Here is a 14,184-nt window from a genome sequence, read left to right as displayed (position 1 = left end):
AGGAGACTTACGCCGCTCGTATCTTGGCAGGATGTATGCGTAACTGATTCTATGAATCAGGCGCATACATACGATGGCGCTCATTCGGACTTACGACGGCGTATCTGGAGATACGCCGCCGTAAGTCTCTCTGAATCTGGGCCACTATATCTACAACTCATAATACATTAGTGTGATGGTCATTGGGAAGAATGCTCCTAAAGCCCTGTACACACGTAAAAAAAAAAAACGTTTTTTTTTCCGACGAGATTCTTGTCTAGCTTTCCTTGCATACACACTGTCAAGCCAAAATCTCGTCGTTCTAAAACGTGGTGAGGTAAAACACGTACAACGGCAGTATAAAGAGAAAGTTCGATTTCAATGGCGCTACCCCTTGGACTGCTTGTGCTAATCTTGTGTTACTGCGTGTTAGTAAAATTTAGTAAGAGACGATTCGCGCTTTTCAATCTTCGTGCTTTTCTGTCCGTTATAGCGTGGCGAATGTGCTATCTCCATTACGAACGCTAGTTTTACCTGAAGGTGCGCTCCCGTCTCATACTTGATTCTGAACGTGCGCGTTTTTTTAAGACTCGGAAATGCATACACACGAACGGTTTTCTCATCGTAAACCAGTACGACGAGAATCACAACAAGTAAATTGAGACTCCCGACGAGAAAATAGAGAGCAGATTCTCTATTTTTCTCGACGAGAAACCATACACACAAACGTTTTTCTCAGCAAAAAGCTCTGCCAGCAGTTTTCTTGCCGAGAAAACCGTGGGTGTGTACGAGGCTTTACCCTTGTGGTCATTGGGAAGAATTACCCCCTCAAGAAACCCCTAGCAACTTCCGGAGGAACCCTGGTTGAGAAACCCTGTTTTAGATGGTATACCAAATGGAGTATTATCTTGGTTTTAAGCTCTTGTACTTATTGCTAAACACTGTAAAGTGAAAATCTGGTTATAATTTAAGAGCCCAGCTGCGCACGCGACCCGGTCTGAAGCTCTGTGACCACGCCCGCGGGACCCGCGGACCCGATCGCCGCCAGTGTCCCGCGATCGGTCACAGGAGCTGAAGAACGGGGAGAGGTGAGTGTAAACACCCTTCCCCGTTCTTCGCTGTGGCAGTGTCACTGATCATCTATAGAAAGAACTTTAAAGCGGGAGTTCGCCCATAAAACACTTTTTCCCCTTAGATTCCTGCTCGTTTTGTCTAGGGGAATCGGCTATTTGTTTTAAAATATGATCCGTACTTACCGTTTTCGAGATGCATCTTCTCCGCCGCTTCCGGGTATGGGTCTTCGGGAGCGGGCGTTCCTTCTTGATTGACAGTCTTCCGAGAGGCTTTCGACGGTCGCATCCATCGCGTCACTAGTAGCCGAAAGAAGCCGAACGTCGGTGCGGCTCTATACTGCGCCTGCGCACCGACGTTCGGCTTCTTTCGGCTACTCGTGACGCGATGGATGCGACCGTCGGAAGCCTCTCGGAAGACTGTCAATCAAGAAGGAACGCCCAGTCCCGCAGCCCATACCCGGAAGCGACGGAGAAGATGCATCTCGTAAACGGTAAGTACAGCTCATATTTTAAAACAAATAGCCGATTCCCCTAGACCGAACGAGCAGGAATCTAAGGGGAAAAAGTGTAATGTACGGGTGAACCTCCGCTTTAAGCAAGTTCTTTCTAAATCCCGCTATAACCCGCGGCAAACCTTCACAATGTCTCCTGGGAACAATGACAAAAGCTCCCAGGAGACATTGCGGCATCGAGGAAGTGACGGAATACCCGCACACTACCCGATGAATCCATGTACAGGAAGCGGCCAGTGACATAAAGGATTACTAAGGTTCGCCTGCCCCTGACAGTGACTCGAGCTGGGCATCACCGCTTAGTGAAGGATTGGCTCGGGTGGCTCGGCTGCTCTAGTCCTGCAAAGGGAACTGCGTTCCTGCTGTGAAAAAAGTGCAGGAACTCCGTTCCCACACGTTCCCGCAGGACTTGAGCCCTGGTTAAGTTCTTAACACTGGATACAGCATTACAGGAAGGGTCAGTAAGAAAATGGACCATGGTGAGCTTACAGAAAAGCCCGGAGCAAAAATAAAAGAATGACATAGGCGGAGGGCGGGCATGACGGGGGTTAAACTGGGAAGGAAAGAGAGATGGCAGGGGATTGGCTGTGTAACAGAGGAGGGGTAGGGCGATATAAAAAAGAAGAGCCCGCCCATAGCTGTAACACTGCCCCTAGTGATTTTCCCACCCACCCTTCCCTAAGTTTGATATAAGTTGGTTTTGTTTTTGGGGGGGTGTTGTTTCTTGGTCTTTCCTTTCTATTCAGATTATGACGTTTGCCTGAGTCGTGGCAGTGGCGGGTGTCGGTCGTGTTGAGGAGGAGGAAATACCAGGAAAACATGGTCAGGACTTGTCGTTGGTATGGGTCCTGAGGTTTGGGATTACAGCAAGCGGAGGCTTAGCTGAAAGTAATGGAAATGGGGCACTGCGGTCAAGTTTGTCTTTGAGTCAGGAAGTCGGCTTGAGGCCTGTTATCGGAAGAAGAAGGCCGCAGTGCAGGAATGTTACAAAAGTTCTAATAAAGTTTTCCTCCATTATTGATCACACCCTGGGTTAGGAAATCTGGTTTTTGAGTTATGTTAAACGTTTATAATTTTAAATAAAGGAGGCTGCTACGGCCATGTTTACTCCACACCCTCGGTCTGGTCTAAGTTACTTGTTAAGGTATAGCAATGCGGGTAAGGGTTACAGATCTGAGATGACATAGATTATACAACAGTCATGGCTGGCTCCACTCTGATGTAGTACAAATGGGAATGTCACCATGAAAAAGATGCATTCAGCCACCCACAGCTGAGTCTCCTGCACATGCCTTGAAGCCAAAAAAACTGTTTTTTTCATTTTGGATAGAGTAGGGACTGATTAGAACCCCTGTCATGTTTTTATTTGTTTTGTTTGGCAGATTCAGCCTATCTTTTAGTTATCCAAGATAGAAAGTGATGGGAAAAAAATATATAAATTTATGGGAGAATCCTTTAAGGGAAGTTGAGTAAACACAATGGGGGAGGGGTGATTTTTGGTGATTTTTGACCAAGACAGAAAGGGAAATGGGGGGAGAAAAAAGACCAAAAATGATCTGAGATTCTTTTTAGGGGAATGTGAGTATATAAAGTGACAGAGGGGTGACTCCAGGAACATGTTGATTGTTTAGTATGGTAAAAGTTAACTTTTCACCTTAAAGCGGAGGTTCACCCTAAAAGAATTATATACCATCCCGTCCAGCATACTTGCGTCGGCTACAGTATGCTTTTCTTCTTTTTTTTTTTGCGCTGTATTTACCGTTTAATCCTTCAGTTTCTTTGCAGACTCCCGCGGGAAGCAGGCATTCCTATGAAGAGGGGGACATGATTGACGTCTGGCAATGGCGCGTCACGCGTTCTGAAAATAGCTGAAATAGGACTCGGCTGTATACAGTGCCAGCGCAGTCAGCTCCTAGTCCGTGCGCAGGCGCCGTATAGCGCCGTGAAGAGCCGAGACCTAGTCCGGCTATTTTTGGAACGCGTGACGCACCATAGCCGGACGTCAATCATGTTCCCCTCTTCATAGGAACGCCTACTTCCCGCGGGAGTCTGAAACTAAACTGAAGGATTAAACGGTAAATACAGCGCAAAAAACAAAAAAAAGCATACTGTAGCTGACGCAAGTATGCTGGATGGGATGGTACATAGATGTTTTTTAGGGTGAACCTCCGCTTTAAATTAGCTAAATACATTCCAAAATGAGTAGAATCCTATAGTTAGTCATATTTTGAAAACAGACATTAGCTGAGTATGAAAAACCTGTCCCCTGTCAACATTCTGCAGAGAAGGATTCTTGCTCTCTGTGTGGAAGCAGTGGTCTCTCTACAGAGGTCTGACACCTCCATATCTCTGCAATCAGCAAAGGTCATGTACCCTGCTGATTAAAGAGCTCTTCCTCTGACTTTAGTGAGTATCAGACCTCTGCAGAGAGACCACTGCTCCCGAAATAGAGAACAAGGGTCCTTCTCTGCCGCAAAAGAAAACAAACTATAGGGCTTTGCACCCCTTTTGTTAGAATGCATCTGTACCGTATCTAGTGAATTTAAATTGAAATCTTAGGTGGTATTTACCATTTTTTTTAAATCTAAAACAAATTCTTTGTTTTATTAAATGTAAATGAAACAATTTGTAATACTTACAGAATCCCATTTGTTTTCTCTCCACAGCTTCGGTACATCTTTGACTTGCCAGAACATACCTTTGAGATTGGCTACGCAAATAGCCGCCAAGACAGACTGAAAGTAAAAAGAACATGATGATATAAACCTACTTATAACATAAGTGTGAAGTTAAGTGTATAGAAAGCTTAAAGTGGATGTAAACCCGAAAAAAAATATTTTTTGAATTTTTTTGCTGTCACAATGTACAGTATAAGGCCGGGTACTCACGAGCAAACATGTACGGTGAAACCGGTCCGTCGGACCGTTTTCACCGTACATGCCTGCCAGAGGGCTTCTGTACGATGGTTGTACTAACCATCGTACAGAAGTCCGCTTGTAAACACTACGCGGGGCGTGTCCGCGTCGTCGCCGCGACGATGACGCGGCGATGACGCGGCGACGTGGGCGGGCCTGCCATTTAAAGGCTTCCACGCATGCGTCAAAGTCATTCCACGCATGCGAGGGACGGCGGGCGCTCGGACATGTACGGTAGGTCTGTACTGACGACCGTACATGTCCGAGCGGGCAGGATTCCAGCGGACGGTTTTAAAACACGTCCAGGAATATTTGTCTGCTGGGAAAAGGCCCGGCGGGCAAATGTTTGCTGGAATTCGGCCCGCTCGCGCCTACACACGACCGAACATGTATGCTGAAACTGGCCCGCGGACCAGTTTCAGCATACATGTTTGGTCGTGTGTACAGGGCCTAAGACTTCCTATCATCTGTGCCCAGTCTTGCCACACAGAGTTAATCCAGCTCTGAGCAATCCTCTTTTATTGTTCAGTGAAATAAAGCGGACTTACAGAGAAAAACCTTGGTACGTTCCGCCCCCTTGCTGTGAGTGACAGGTTATTTACATATCTCATGCACTGACCTGGAGACAGGCATTATTTTTTAATTCCCACCCCCACTCCTTTTCTGAAGTCATGTGGTTACTTTTCTGGATTTTGACTGGATGTTAGTGATCATAGCAGAATTTAGTGTAAGGAATACATAGGAAAAAATGCATGTTGACAAGGGGAGTGTAGAGGTGGGCGGGGAGTCTACTGACATCACGACTCCACCCACTGAGCTCCAGACAACAGATCCACCCACAGAATCTGCAGTTTTTCAGTTCTTATAACAGACAGAGGGGAGACATTTGACAGGTGAGGATACATACAGGAGGCATGTATATCCTTATAGATCAGCACTATGGCAGTAGTTTAGAAATGATGAGAGTGGCTTTACATCCACTTTACAGAAACAAAATTCTTGTGTTTAACTCTAACCAGTGGGTGACTTCACTAGTCAGAGTCTGCAACTTCTTGTGTCACCTTCCCACGTTCAATCTGCACATTTGATTATCACTCCATTAAAGGGTTCCTCCCTATTGATCGTCTGTTTCTGTAAGTTGCCTAAATTCCATCCCTTCCAACTGCCAGTGCCTGAAAAATCTCAGGATCAAGGTACTATTCAGAACAGAGGCGTCGCTAGGGGGGTGCGGGGGGTGCGGTCCGCACCAGGTGACACCTGCTAGAGGGGTGACACCATCCCGTTTATTTAAATTTTTTATTTTTTAGCTGACATGCCCAGCCTGCCCTGTGCAATCCCAGCCTGCCCTGTACCACCCCAGCCTGCTCTGTGCCACCCCAGCCTGCCATGTACCACCCCAGCCTGTCCTGTATCACCCAGCCTGCCCTGTACCACCCCAAACAGCCCTATACCACCCCAGCCTGCCCTGTACCCTCCCAAACAGCCCTGTACCACCCCAGCCTGCCCTGTACCACCCAGCCTGCCCTGTGCCACCACAGCCTGCCCTGTACCACCCCGCCTGCCCTGTACCACCCCAAACTTTGCCATGCCACCCCAACTTGCCCTGTGCCACCCCAACTTGCCCTGTGCCACCCCAATCTGCCCTATGCCACCATAACTTGCCCTATACCACCCCAACCTGCCCAATGCCACCCTAACTTGCCCTGTACCAGCCCAACCTTTCAAATGCCATCCCAACTTGCCCTATGCCACCCTAACTTGCCCTGTACCACCCTAACTTGCCCTATACCACCCCAACCTGCCCTATGCAACCCTAACTTTCCCTATACCACCCCAAACTAACCTATATCACCCCAACATGCCCTATACCACCTTAACCTGTCCTATACCACCCCACTACACCAACCTGCCACTATACCACTCTATACTACCCTAACCTGCCACTATACTGCCCTATACTATCATTTACAGGGGCTGGTTTGGGGTGCGCCCCGTGCGCTGCCTGCTTGGTTCTGGGCAGCCTAGACAGAGGGGGGGTGACACCATGTTTTACCGCACCGGGTGACACCAACCCTAGTGACGCCACTGATTCAGAACATAGGACTCTGGCAACTTACTATGGGAAATTAATAAAGCAACAAAGTTTGGTATCAACGTGTTCTTATTAAGAATCGAGAATCGGTTTGCTATATGTTTCATTCCAGGCTTGACTAAAACATTTTTGAAGTCCATTAATTCTTTATTCACTCGTGTAGAGATAGCCTTACCTTTTGTAGAGGTTCCAGCAGCCGGCCAAGTGCCACTATCGCGATGAGCACGACTCCGGCTGAAACCAAGCTGGCCAACTAAAAGGAGAGACAAAGCAAAAGTCATAATTACAACCACTGTTATTAAAGGGGTTGTAAACCTTCATGTTTTTTCACCTTAATGCATCCCTCCCATGCCCCCGTTTTACTTACCTGAGCCCCAACTTCCATGGGCTCGTTCCCGGGTCATTTTCCAAACGGCTTAGGCCTTGTACACACGACTGAACATGTCCGCTGAAACTGGTCCGTCGGACCAGTTTCCGCGGACATGTTCGGTCGTGTGTAGGGCCGACCGGACAGTTTCCCGGCCTACCGGACAGGTTTCCAGCGGACAAAAGTTTCTTAGCATGCTAAGAAACTTGTCCACTGGAAGCCTGTCCGTCGGACATGTCCGATGGTCAGTACGACTCATCGGACATGTCCGCTGGCCCGAAATCCCACGCATGCGTCAAAATGATTCGACGCATGCATGGAAGCATTGAACTTCCTGGTGCGCGCATGTCGCCGCGCCATCGTCGCCGCCATGTCACCGCGTATTCTGTCCGCGGGGAATTTGGTCTGATTGTGTGTACACACATCAGACCAAATTCAGCCAGCAGACATGTCCGATGAAAACGGTCCGTGGACCGTTTTCATCGGACATGTCTGGTCGTGTGTACAAGGCCCAAGATCCACTCAGTGGAATCCACTCATCATGATAAACTGAAGCTGACCAATGAGTACTGGGTGGAGGACTCTCCTGAAGACAGTCCCTCCAAAACAGGGGAGGAAGGAACCTGATGGCCACACATTCATTTAAGGAGTGAGTCCACTTTATTCTTGTGAAAAATGGAGTGAGTCCACTTTAAATTGCTTTAGTTATAGGTGATAACTGGATTATATAAAGTCTTCCTGAAGACTGCAAAGATGAGATCTTCTCAATAAAGTTACGATAAGGGGGTAAATCATCCCTTTGAATGGAAGTTGTAAGCTGTGGACTTAGTTCAATCGGATTCGAAAACAAATTCTATTCGAATCGAATTTGAAAACAATTCGATTCGAAAACAAATTGGAATTAAAATTGAAAGCAAATTTGAATCAAAATCTAAAAAAATATAAATCGATTTTTAAAAAAAAGAATACAATAAAATAGAATATACAATAATAAAACAATAGAATGAAAATCAAAGAATAGTAAAGAACAGAATTTAATAGAATGTAATCAAATACAATAGAATATGACCTGGCGGCTTCTTCTATCTAGTATTTATCGCGGTATAACGCGCTCCCGCGTATACCGCGCACCCCTAAAGTTGCCCCGAATCCTGTGGAATTTTTTTCTTTTTGTACTTACAGTTTTGGTGTCTTGCGCGGCGTACATCGGCGGCCTCATCGGGTCCGGCGTCCGTCTGCGGCTTCGGGTGTCCTCTTCGTCGGGTCCGGCGTCCGTCTGCGGCTTCGGGTGTCCTCTTCGTCGGGTCCGGCGTCCGTCTGCGGCTTTGGGTGTCCTCTTCGTCGGGTCCGGCGTCCTTCTGCGGCTTCGGGTGTCCTCTTCGTCGGGTCCGGCGTCCTTCTGCGGCGTCCTCGCGTCCTCCCTGCTCGTTTCCCGCGCCGAGTTTGAATACTGCGCTGACATATACAGAGCACAGTACACTCGTGTATTGTCGGCAATGCTCGGCTACCCGCGCTGACGTCCTGTACGTCCAGGACGTCAGCGCGGGAGGAGCCGAGACTGCCCGACAATACACGAGTGTACTGCGCTCGGTATATGTCGGCGCAGTATTCAAACTCGGCGCGGGAAATCGGGTATCGGCGTATACCGCGCACCCACGATTTTGGCCTGATTTTCAGGGCAAAAAAGTGCGCGGTATAGGCCGATAAATACGGTATCTTCTATCTATCTTCCATTTTCTGAAATTCGAAATTCATATAGAATGAACTCAAATTCTAATAGAAAAATATTAGAATAGAGCAGAAAAAAAAAAATATATATTTTATTATTCTACTCTTCTAATATTTTTCTATTCGAATTTGAGTTCATTCTATATGAATTTTGAATTTCAGAAAATGGAAGATAGATAGAAGATAGATAGAAGAAGCCAGGTGTCATATTCTATTGTATTTGATTACATTCTATTAAATTCCATTCTGTTCTTTACTATTCTTTGATTTTCATTCTATTGTTTTATCATTTTATATTCTATTTTATTGTATTCTTTTTTAGAAATCGATTTATATTTTTTAGATTTTGATTCAAATTTGCTTTCAATTTTCATTCGAATTTGTTTTCGAATCGAATTGTTTTTGAATTCGATTCGAATAGAATTTGTTTTCGAATTCGATCAAAGTTCGTACGCGGGTTTTCGATTCGAAAACGTTCGTTCGGGTTCGGTTAAATTCGTTATATTACAATTCAGGAATTCGTATGCATCCGAATGTCCGAATAGTGAAAAATTTGTCCGAATTTCGATTCGGAACGAAACGAAATGCACATGCCTAGCATGAATCACCTATACAAACCACAGAGATCTGGCCGCATTCATATCAACCAATTTGAAAAGATTAGATGTGTGTTCTACAGAAACCATTTAAATTTAGGTTTTCATATTCCCAAGTGAGATCAGAATATTAAAACATGTTTGGTCCCTGTGTAATAACCATTTTCTGATGTATTGATCATGGAACTATTTACCTGGGTTTTTCCCCCTGTGCCCTCCTGGATGGCAGTCCGTGATAAAGCAGTACTGGCGCAAAAGCAGGAGAAGATTCCCCCAAATAAATTGCTCGCCCCATATGCAATAAACTCCTGTTGAAAGAAATATGAAGAATATAGTGGTCAGCTCTTCTACCTGGTAGTACTGGGTCATCGGCTTGAATCCCATCAATGACACTACCTGCCTGAAGCTTGTACGTTCTCCTTGTGCATGCATGGATTTCCTCCCACACTCTTAAAGGCATGCTGGTAGGTTAATTGGCTCCTGTCTAAATAAGCTCTATTATGTATATGTATGAATGTGAGTTAGGGACCTTTGATTGTAAGTGTAAGCTCCTTAAGGGCAGGGAGTGATGTGAATGTACAACATATATGTAAATCTCTGTGTAAATTGTCAGCACTATATACAGTATTACCAATAATAAATAAATCACAACACAGGGCCGATCCTAGGCAGGGTGCAAGGGGTGCTCCGCACCCAGGCGCCTTAGAGGTGGGGGCGCCAAAGCTCCAAAGTGCTCCCCTCCCTCCTCCTTGTCTGTGTCCAGAGGCGGAGCGCATGTAGCAGGTGCTGCGTTTCCCCATCCCGCTTGCTCTCTCCGCTGGCAACTGACAAGAGCCCATACCTCCCGCTGGCAAATTTCTCACCGCTCCAGGTGAGGTGAGCCCCGTGAGCAATCAAGGGCTGTTGAACCACCAAGGCAGTGGCGTTGCTAGGGGGGTGCGGGCCGCACCGGGTGACACCCACTAGAGGGGTGACACCATCCCGATTTAAAAAAAAAAAAAAAATATATATATATTTTTTTTTTTTAGCTGACATGACCAGAGGTGCAGGTGGCTGTGTAATGTAAAAGGGGTGCAGTGATGCAGGGTGTTGTGTAATGTAAAAGGGTTCAGAGGTGCAGGGGGCTATGAGATGTAAAGGGGGCCAGTGATGCAGGGTGCTGTGTAATGTAAAGGGGTCCAGAGGTGCAGGGTGCTGTGTAATGTAAAGGGGTGCAGAGGGCTGTGTAGTGTAAAAGGGTCCCAGAGGTGCAGGGGGCTATGTGATGTAAAGGGGTGCAGAGGTGCAGGCGGCTGTGTAATGTAAAAGGGGTGCAGTGATGCAGGGTGCTGTGTAATGTAAAGGGGTCCAGTGATGCAGGGTGCTGTGTAATGTAAAAGGGGTGCAGTGATGCAGGGGGCTGTGTAATGTAAAGGGGTCCAGAGGTGCAGGGTGCTGTGTAATGTAAAGGGGTCCAGAGGTGCAGGGGGCTATGTGATGTAAAGGGGTCCAGTGGTGCAGGGGGCTGTGTAATGTAAAGGGGTCCAGTGATGCAGGGGGCTGTGTAATGTAAAGGGGTCCAGTGATGCAGGGTGCTGTGTAATGTAAAGGGGTCCAGAGGTGCAGGGGGCTATGTGATGTAAAGGGGTCCAGTGGTGCAGGGGGCTGTGTAATGTAAAGGGGTCCAGTGATGCAGGGGGCTGTGTAATGTAAAGGGGTCCAGTGGTGCAGGGGGCTGTGTAATGTAAAGGGGCCCGGTGATGCGGGGTGCTGTGCAATGTAAAGGGGTCCAGAGGTGCAGTTGTGGAGAGGGGTACACAGTAGTAACAAAAAGATATTGAAGGATGCAGAGGTATGCAGGGGGCACAGTGGGGTGTTTTTACATTTTAACGTGTGGGGGGGGGGGTGCCAGATATTGGATCCGCCCCGGCTGCCAAATGCTCTAGGTACGCCCCTGGTCTATAGGCTCCTGAGATGTGAATTCGGGTTCTGGAGAAAGAGAGGTGGGGGGAGGGGGACAAAGAAAAATGGAGAGAAAGAAGAAGGGATAGAACACACAAGAAAGATGGATAGGGAGAGAGAGAAAAGGGGAAGAAAGGAGAACAGAGAGCAAACAGTAGGGTAAAAAATATTTGAAAATTTTTATTGGGGGGGGGGGGGGGGGGGTGACACCATATTTTACCGCACCAGGTGACACCAACCCTAGTGACGTCACTGCACCAAGGTGCTGGCAATGCTGATGATAGCAAGTGGAAGGATGAAAACTGGATAGCCGCACTCCAAATCACTTAAAAATAAGTTGTCTTTATTTTTCAACCGTACACACAGTCACTGCAACCAACAATGAACAATATGGCCGTACTGTTCTTTGTATATAAAGACAACTTATTTTTAAGTGATTTGGAGTGCGGCTATCCAGTTTTCATCCTTCCACTTCCCATACCTCCCGCTGTCCCCGAGCTACAGGGATCTATTGGACAAGTACTGACCTATGGCGACACCTGATGTGGGGGGCTCTGATGGGGACATCTGCTGTGGGGGGTCTCTAATGGGGGAAACCTGCTGTGGGGGGGCTCTAATGGGGGACACCTGCTGTGGGGGGGCTCGAATGGGGGACACCTGCTGGGGGGGCTCTGATGGGGGACACCTGCTATGGGGGGGCTCTGATGGGGGACATCTGCTATAGGGGGCTCTGATGGGGGACATCTGCTATAGGGGGCTCTGATGGGGGACACCTGCTATGGGGGGCTCTGATGGGGGACACCTGCTATGGGGGGCTCTGATGGGGGACACTAATGAAGACTTCTTAGGGGAGCATCTCTGTGTTTGAGTTGTAGCCATAGAAACATTTGTAAAGGGGAGGAGTTAGTAAGATAACCACGCCCATGTGGGGGAGCCAGAAATATTTCTGCACCCAGGCGTCTGTGACCCTAGGATCGGCCCTGTAACAACACATTAGCACCCACATTTGTGTTGCTTTACGTTACTGCAAGGTTTAGATGGGAGCGAGCTGCCCTAGCCTTGCCACCCAATGAGGTTGAATGAACAAAGGTAACCTGGTGTTATAAATTTCAATAAACTGGCAAATTTTGATCAGCTGATCAAAAATAGAAACTCTGAAATAAGTGTATTATTAATTCAGTCCTATTTTTTTTAAATAATACCCCAAGGATAGCACCTTCAGAGGTAGGGGCAGGTTAGCATTTCACCCCAGGGCTGAGTGCATGGCTAAAATGGGGGGACCAAGAAAGGATATTGGGCACCAGTCACTTTTGTTTTTTATTGCAGAACGGTTAAAGGTGTTGTAAAGGTGAATTTTTTTCCCCCTAAATAGCTTCCTTTACCTTAGTGCAGTCCTCCTTCACTTACCTCATCCTTCCATTTTGCTTTTAAATGTCCTTATTTCTTCTGAGAAATCCTCACTTCCTGTTCTTCTGTCTGTAACTCCACACAGTAATGCAAGGCTTTCTCCCTGGTGTGGAGAAAGCCTCTTGAGGTGGGAGGGGGCGAGCAGGAGAGTCAGGACGCCCACTAACTCTCCTGTAGTCCAAGGAAGGGGGCGATCACGACACTTCACACCAGGGAGAAAGCCTTGCATTACTGTGTGTAGTTACAGACAGAAGAACAGGAAGTGAGGATTTCTCAGAAGAAATAAGGACATTTAAAAGCAAAATGGAAGGATGAGGTAAGTGAAGGAGGACTGCACTAAGGTAAAGGAAGCTATTTAGGGATTTTTTTTTTTTACCTTTACAACCCCTTTAAGGAAGTGAGGGCTAGGGGTCCCAGATACTGGAGCAGTTCACTTACATTAAAGACTATCCAAATCCAGAACAATGTCCAGCTTCACAGTGTTAGAACCTTTAAGCTAACTTGGGAACACTGAAAGCAGGTTCCCAAATTTCTTACATCCTCCACGTGTGTCACCAGGCGACCAACCTCTTTCCTGGCTCTCTCCAGCAAAAGAACCTCCCCTTGCGGAGTTCCTTAAGGATCACCCGTCACCCGTACTCTTTCACATCTACCTCCGCCCACTCCTCAAAACCATCAGCAAACAGGACCTGTGCTACTACTCATGCGCTGACGACACTCAACTCTACATTCGCATTACCGGGAAAAAAGACCAATATCACGGACTGGAAAATTGCCTTACATTGGTCAATGATTGGATGACTGAGAGCTCCCTTAAACTCAATGGATCCAAAACAGAACTTCTTCTCCTCCACGCAAACCGAAAGACAAAAGATAAGACTTCGTGGACACCACCCACCATCCTTGGACAAACCATTAACCATTAACCATTACCCCGAGCACCAAAGCCAAAAGTCTCAGAGTCATCTTTGATTCGGAGATGTCGATGGATGCACAAATAGGATCAGTAGTCAGCAGATCGCACCATCTCCTCCGCCTGCTACGTTGACTCGTCCACTTCATCCCAGAAGAGGAAATAGCAGTAGTAGTTGGAACAATCATCAATTCCTAACTCGACTATGCAAACTCCCTCTACATAGGACTACCTAAATACCAGATTTCGCGCATACAATTCGTCCAGAATACGGCAGCAAGGCTGGTAACAGGGAAAAAACCCTGGGAATCCATCACCCCTTCACTGTGGACCCTTCATTGGCTAACTGTAAAGGATCGGATCACATTTAAGACCCTCTGTCTCACCCACAAGTGCACACAAGGAAACGCTCCTCAATACTTATGCGAGAAAATAAAACACTACACCCCCAATTGCGCTCTCCAATCAACCAACCAAAACCTCTTCCAAGACCCGCTACAAATCGAAGGGAGAACGAAGATTTGCAGGGACCATGGCTATGGAACGCTCTACCCACGGACATCCTCATGGAGGAAAACCATCGGGCCTTCAGGAAAAAACTTAAGACCCACCTCTTCTGAAGGATTAAGACGTCACTGGATGCAAAGCGCCTTGAGGCAAT

General features: G+C 47.1%; 1 protein-coding gene across 1 annotated transcript in view; it reads right to left on the bottom strand.

Moving 5' to 3' along the window:
* The window catches only part of LOC120909327 (pendrin-like), a 135,110-nt gene that overhangs the window by 29,333 nt on the left and 91,593 nt on the right, over positions 1-14,184 (bottom strand). Inside the window, exons 10-12 of the mRNA XM_040321075.1 lie at positions 9,457-9,570; positions 6,747-6,824; positions 4,204-4,299 (exon numbers count right to left, since the gene is read on the bottom strand). Coding sequence (XP_040177009.1) covers positions 4,204-4,299; positions 6,747-6,824; positions 9,457-9,570 — 288 coding nt within the window. The remainder of the gene's footprint in view (positions 1-4,203; positions 4,300-6,746; positions 6,825-9,456; positions 9,571-14,184) is intronic.

This window comes from Rana temporaria, chromosome 8 (assembly GCF_905171775.1).
Source record: "Rana temporaria chromosome 8, aRanTem1.1, whole genome shotgun sequence".
Classification (NCBI taxonomy): Eukaryota; Metazoa; Chordata; class Amphibia; order Anura; family Ranidae; genus Rana; species Rana temporaria.
The sequence above is the reverse complement of the archived record's forward strand: the minus strand, read 5'-3'. Positions and strand labels throughout refer to the sequence as shown.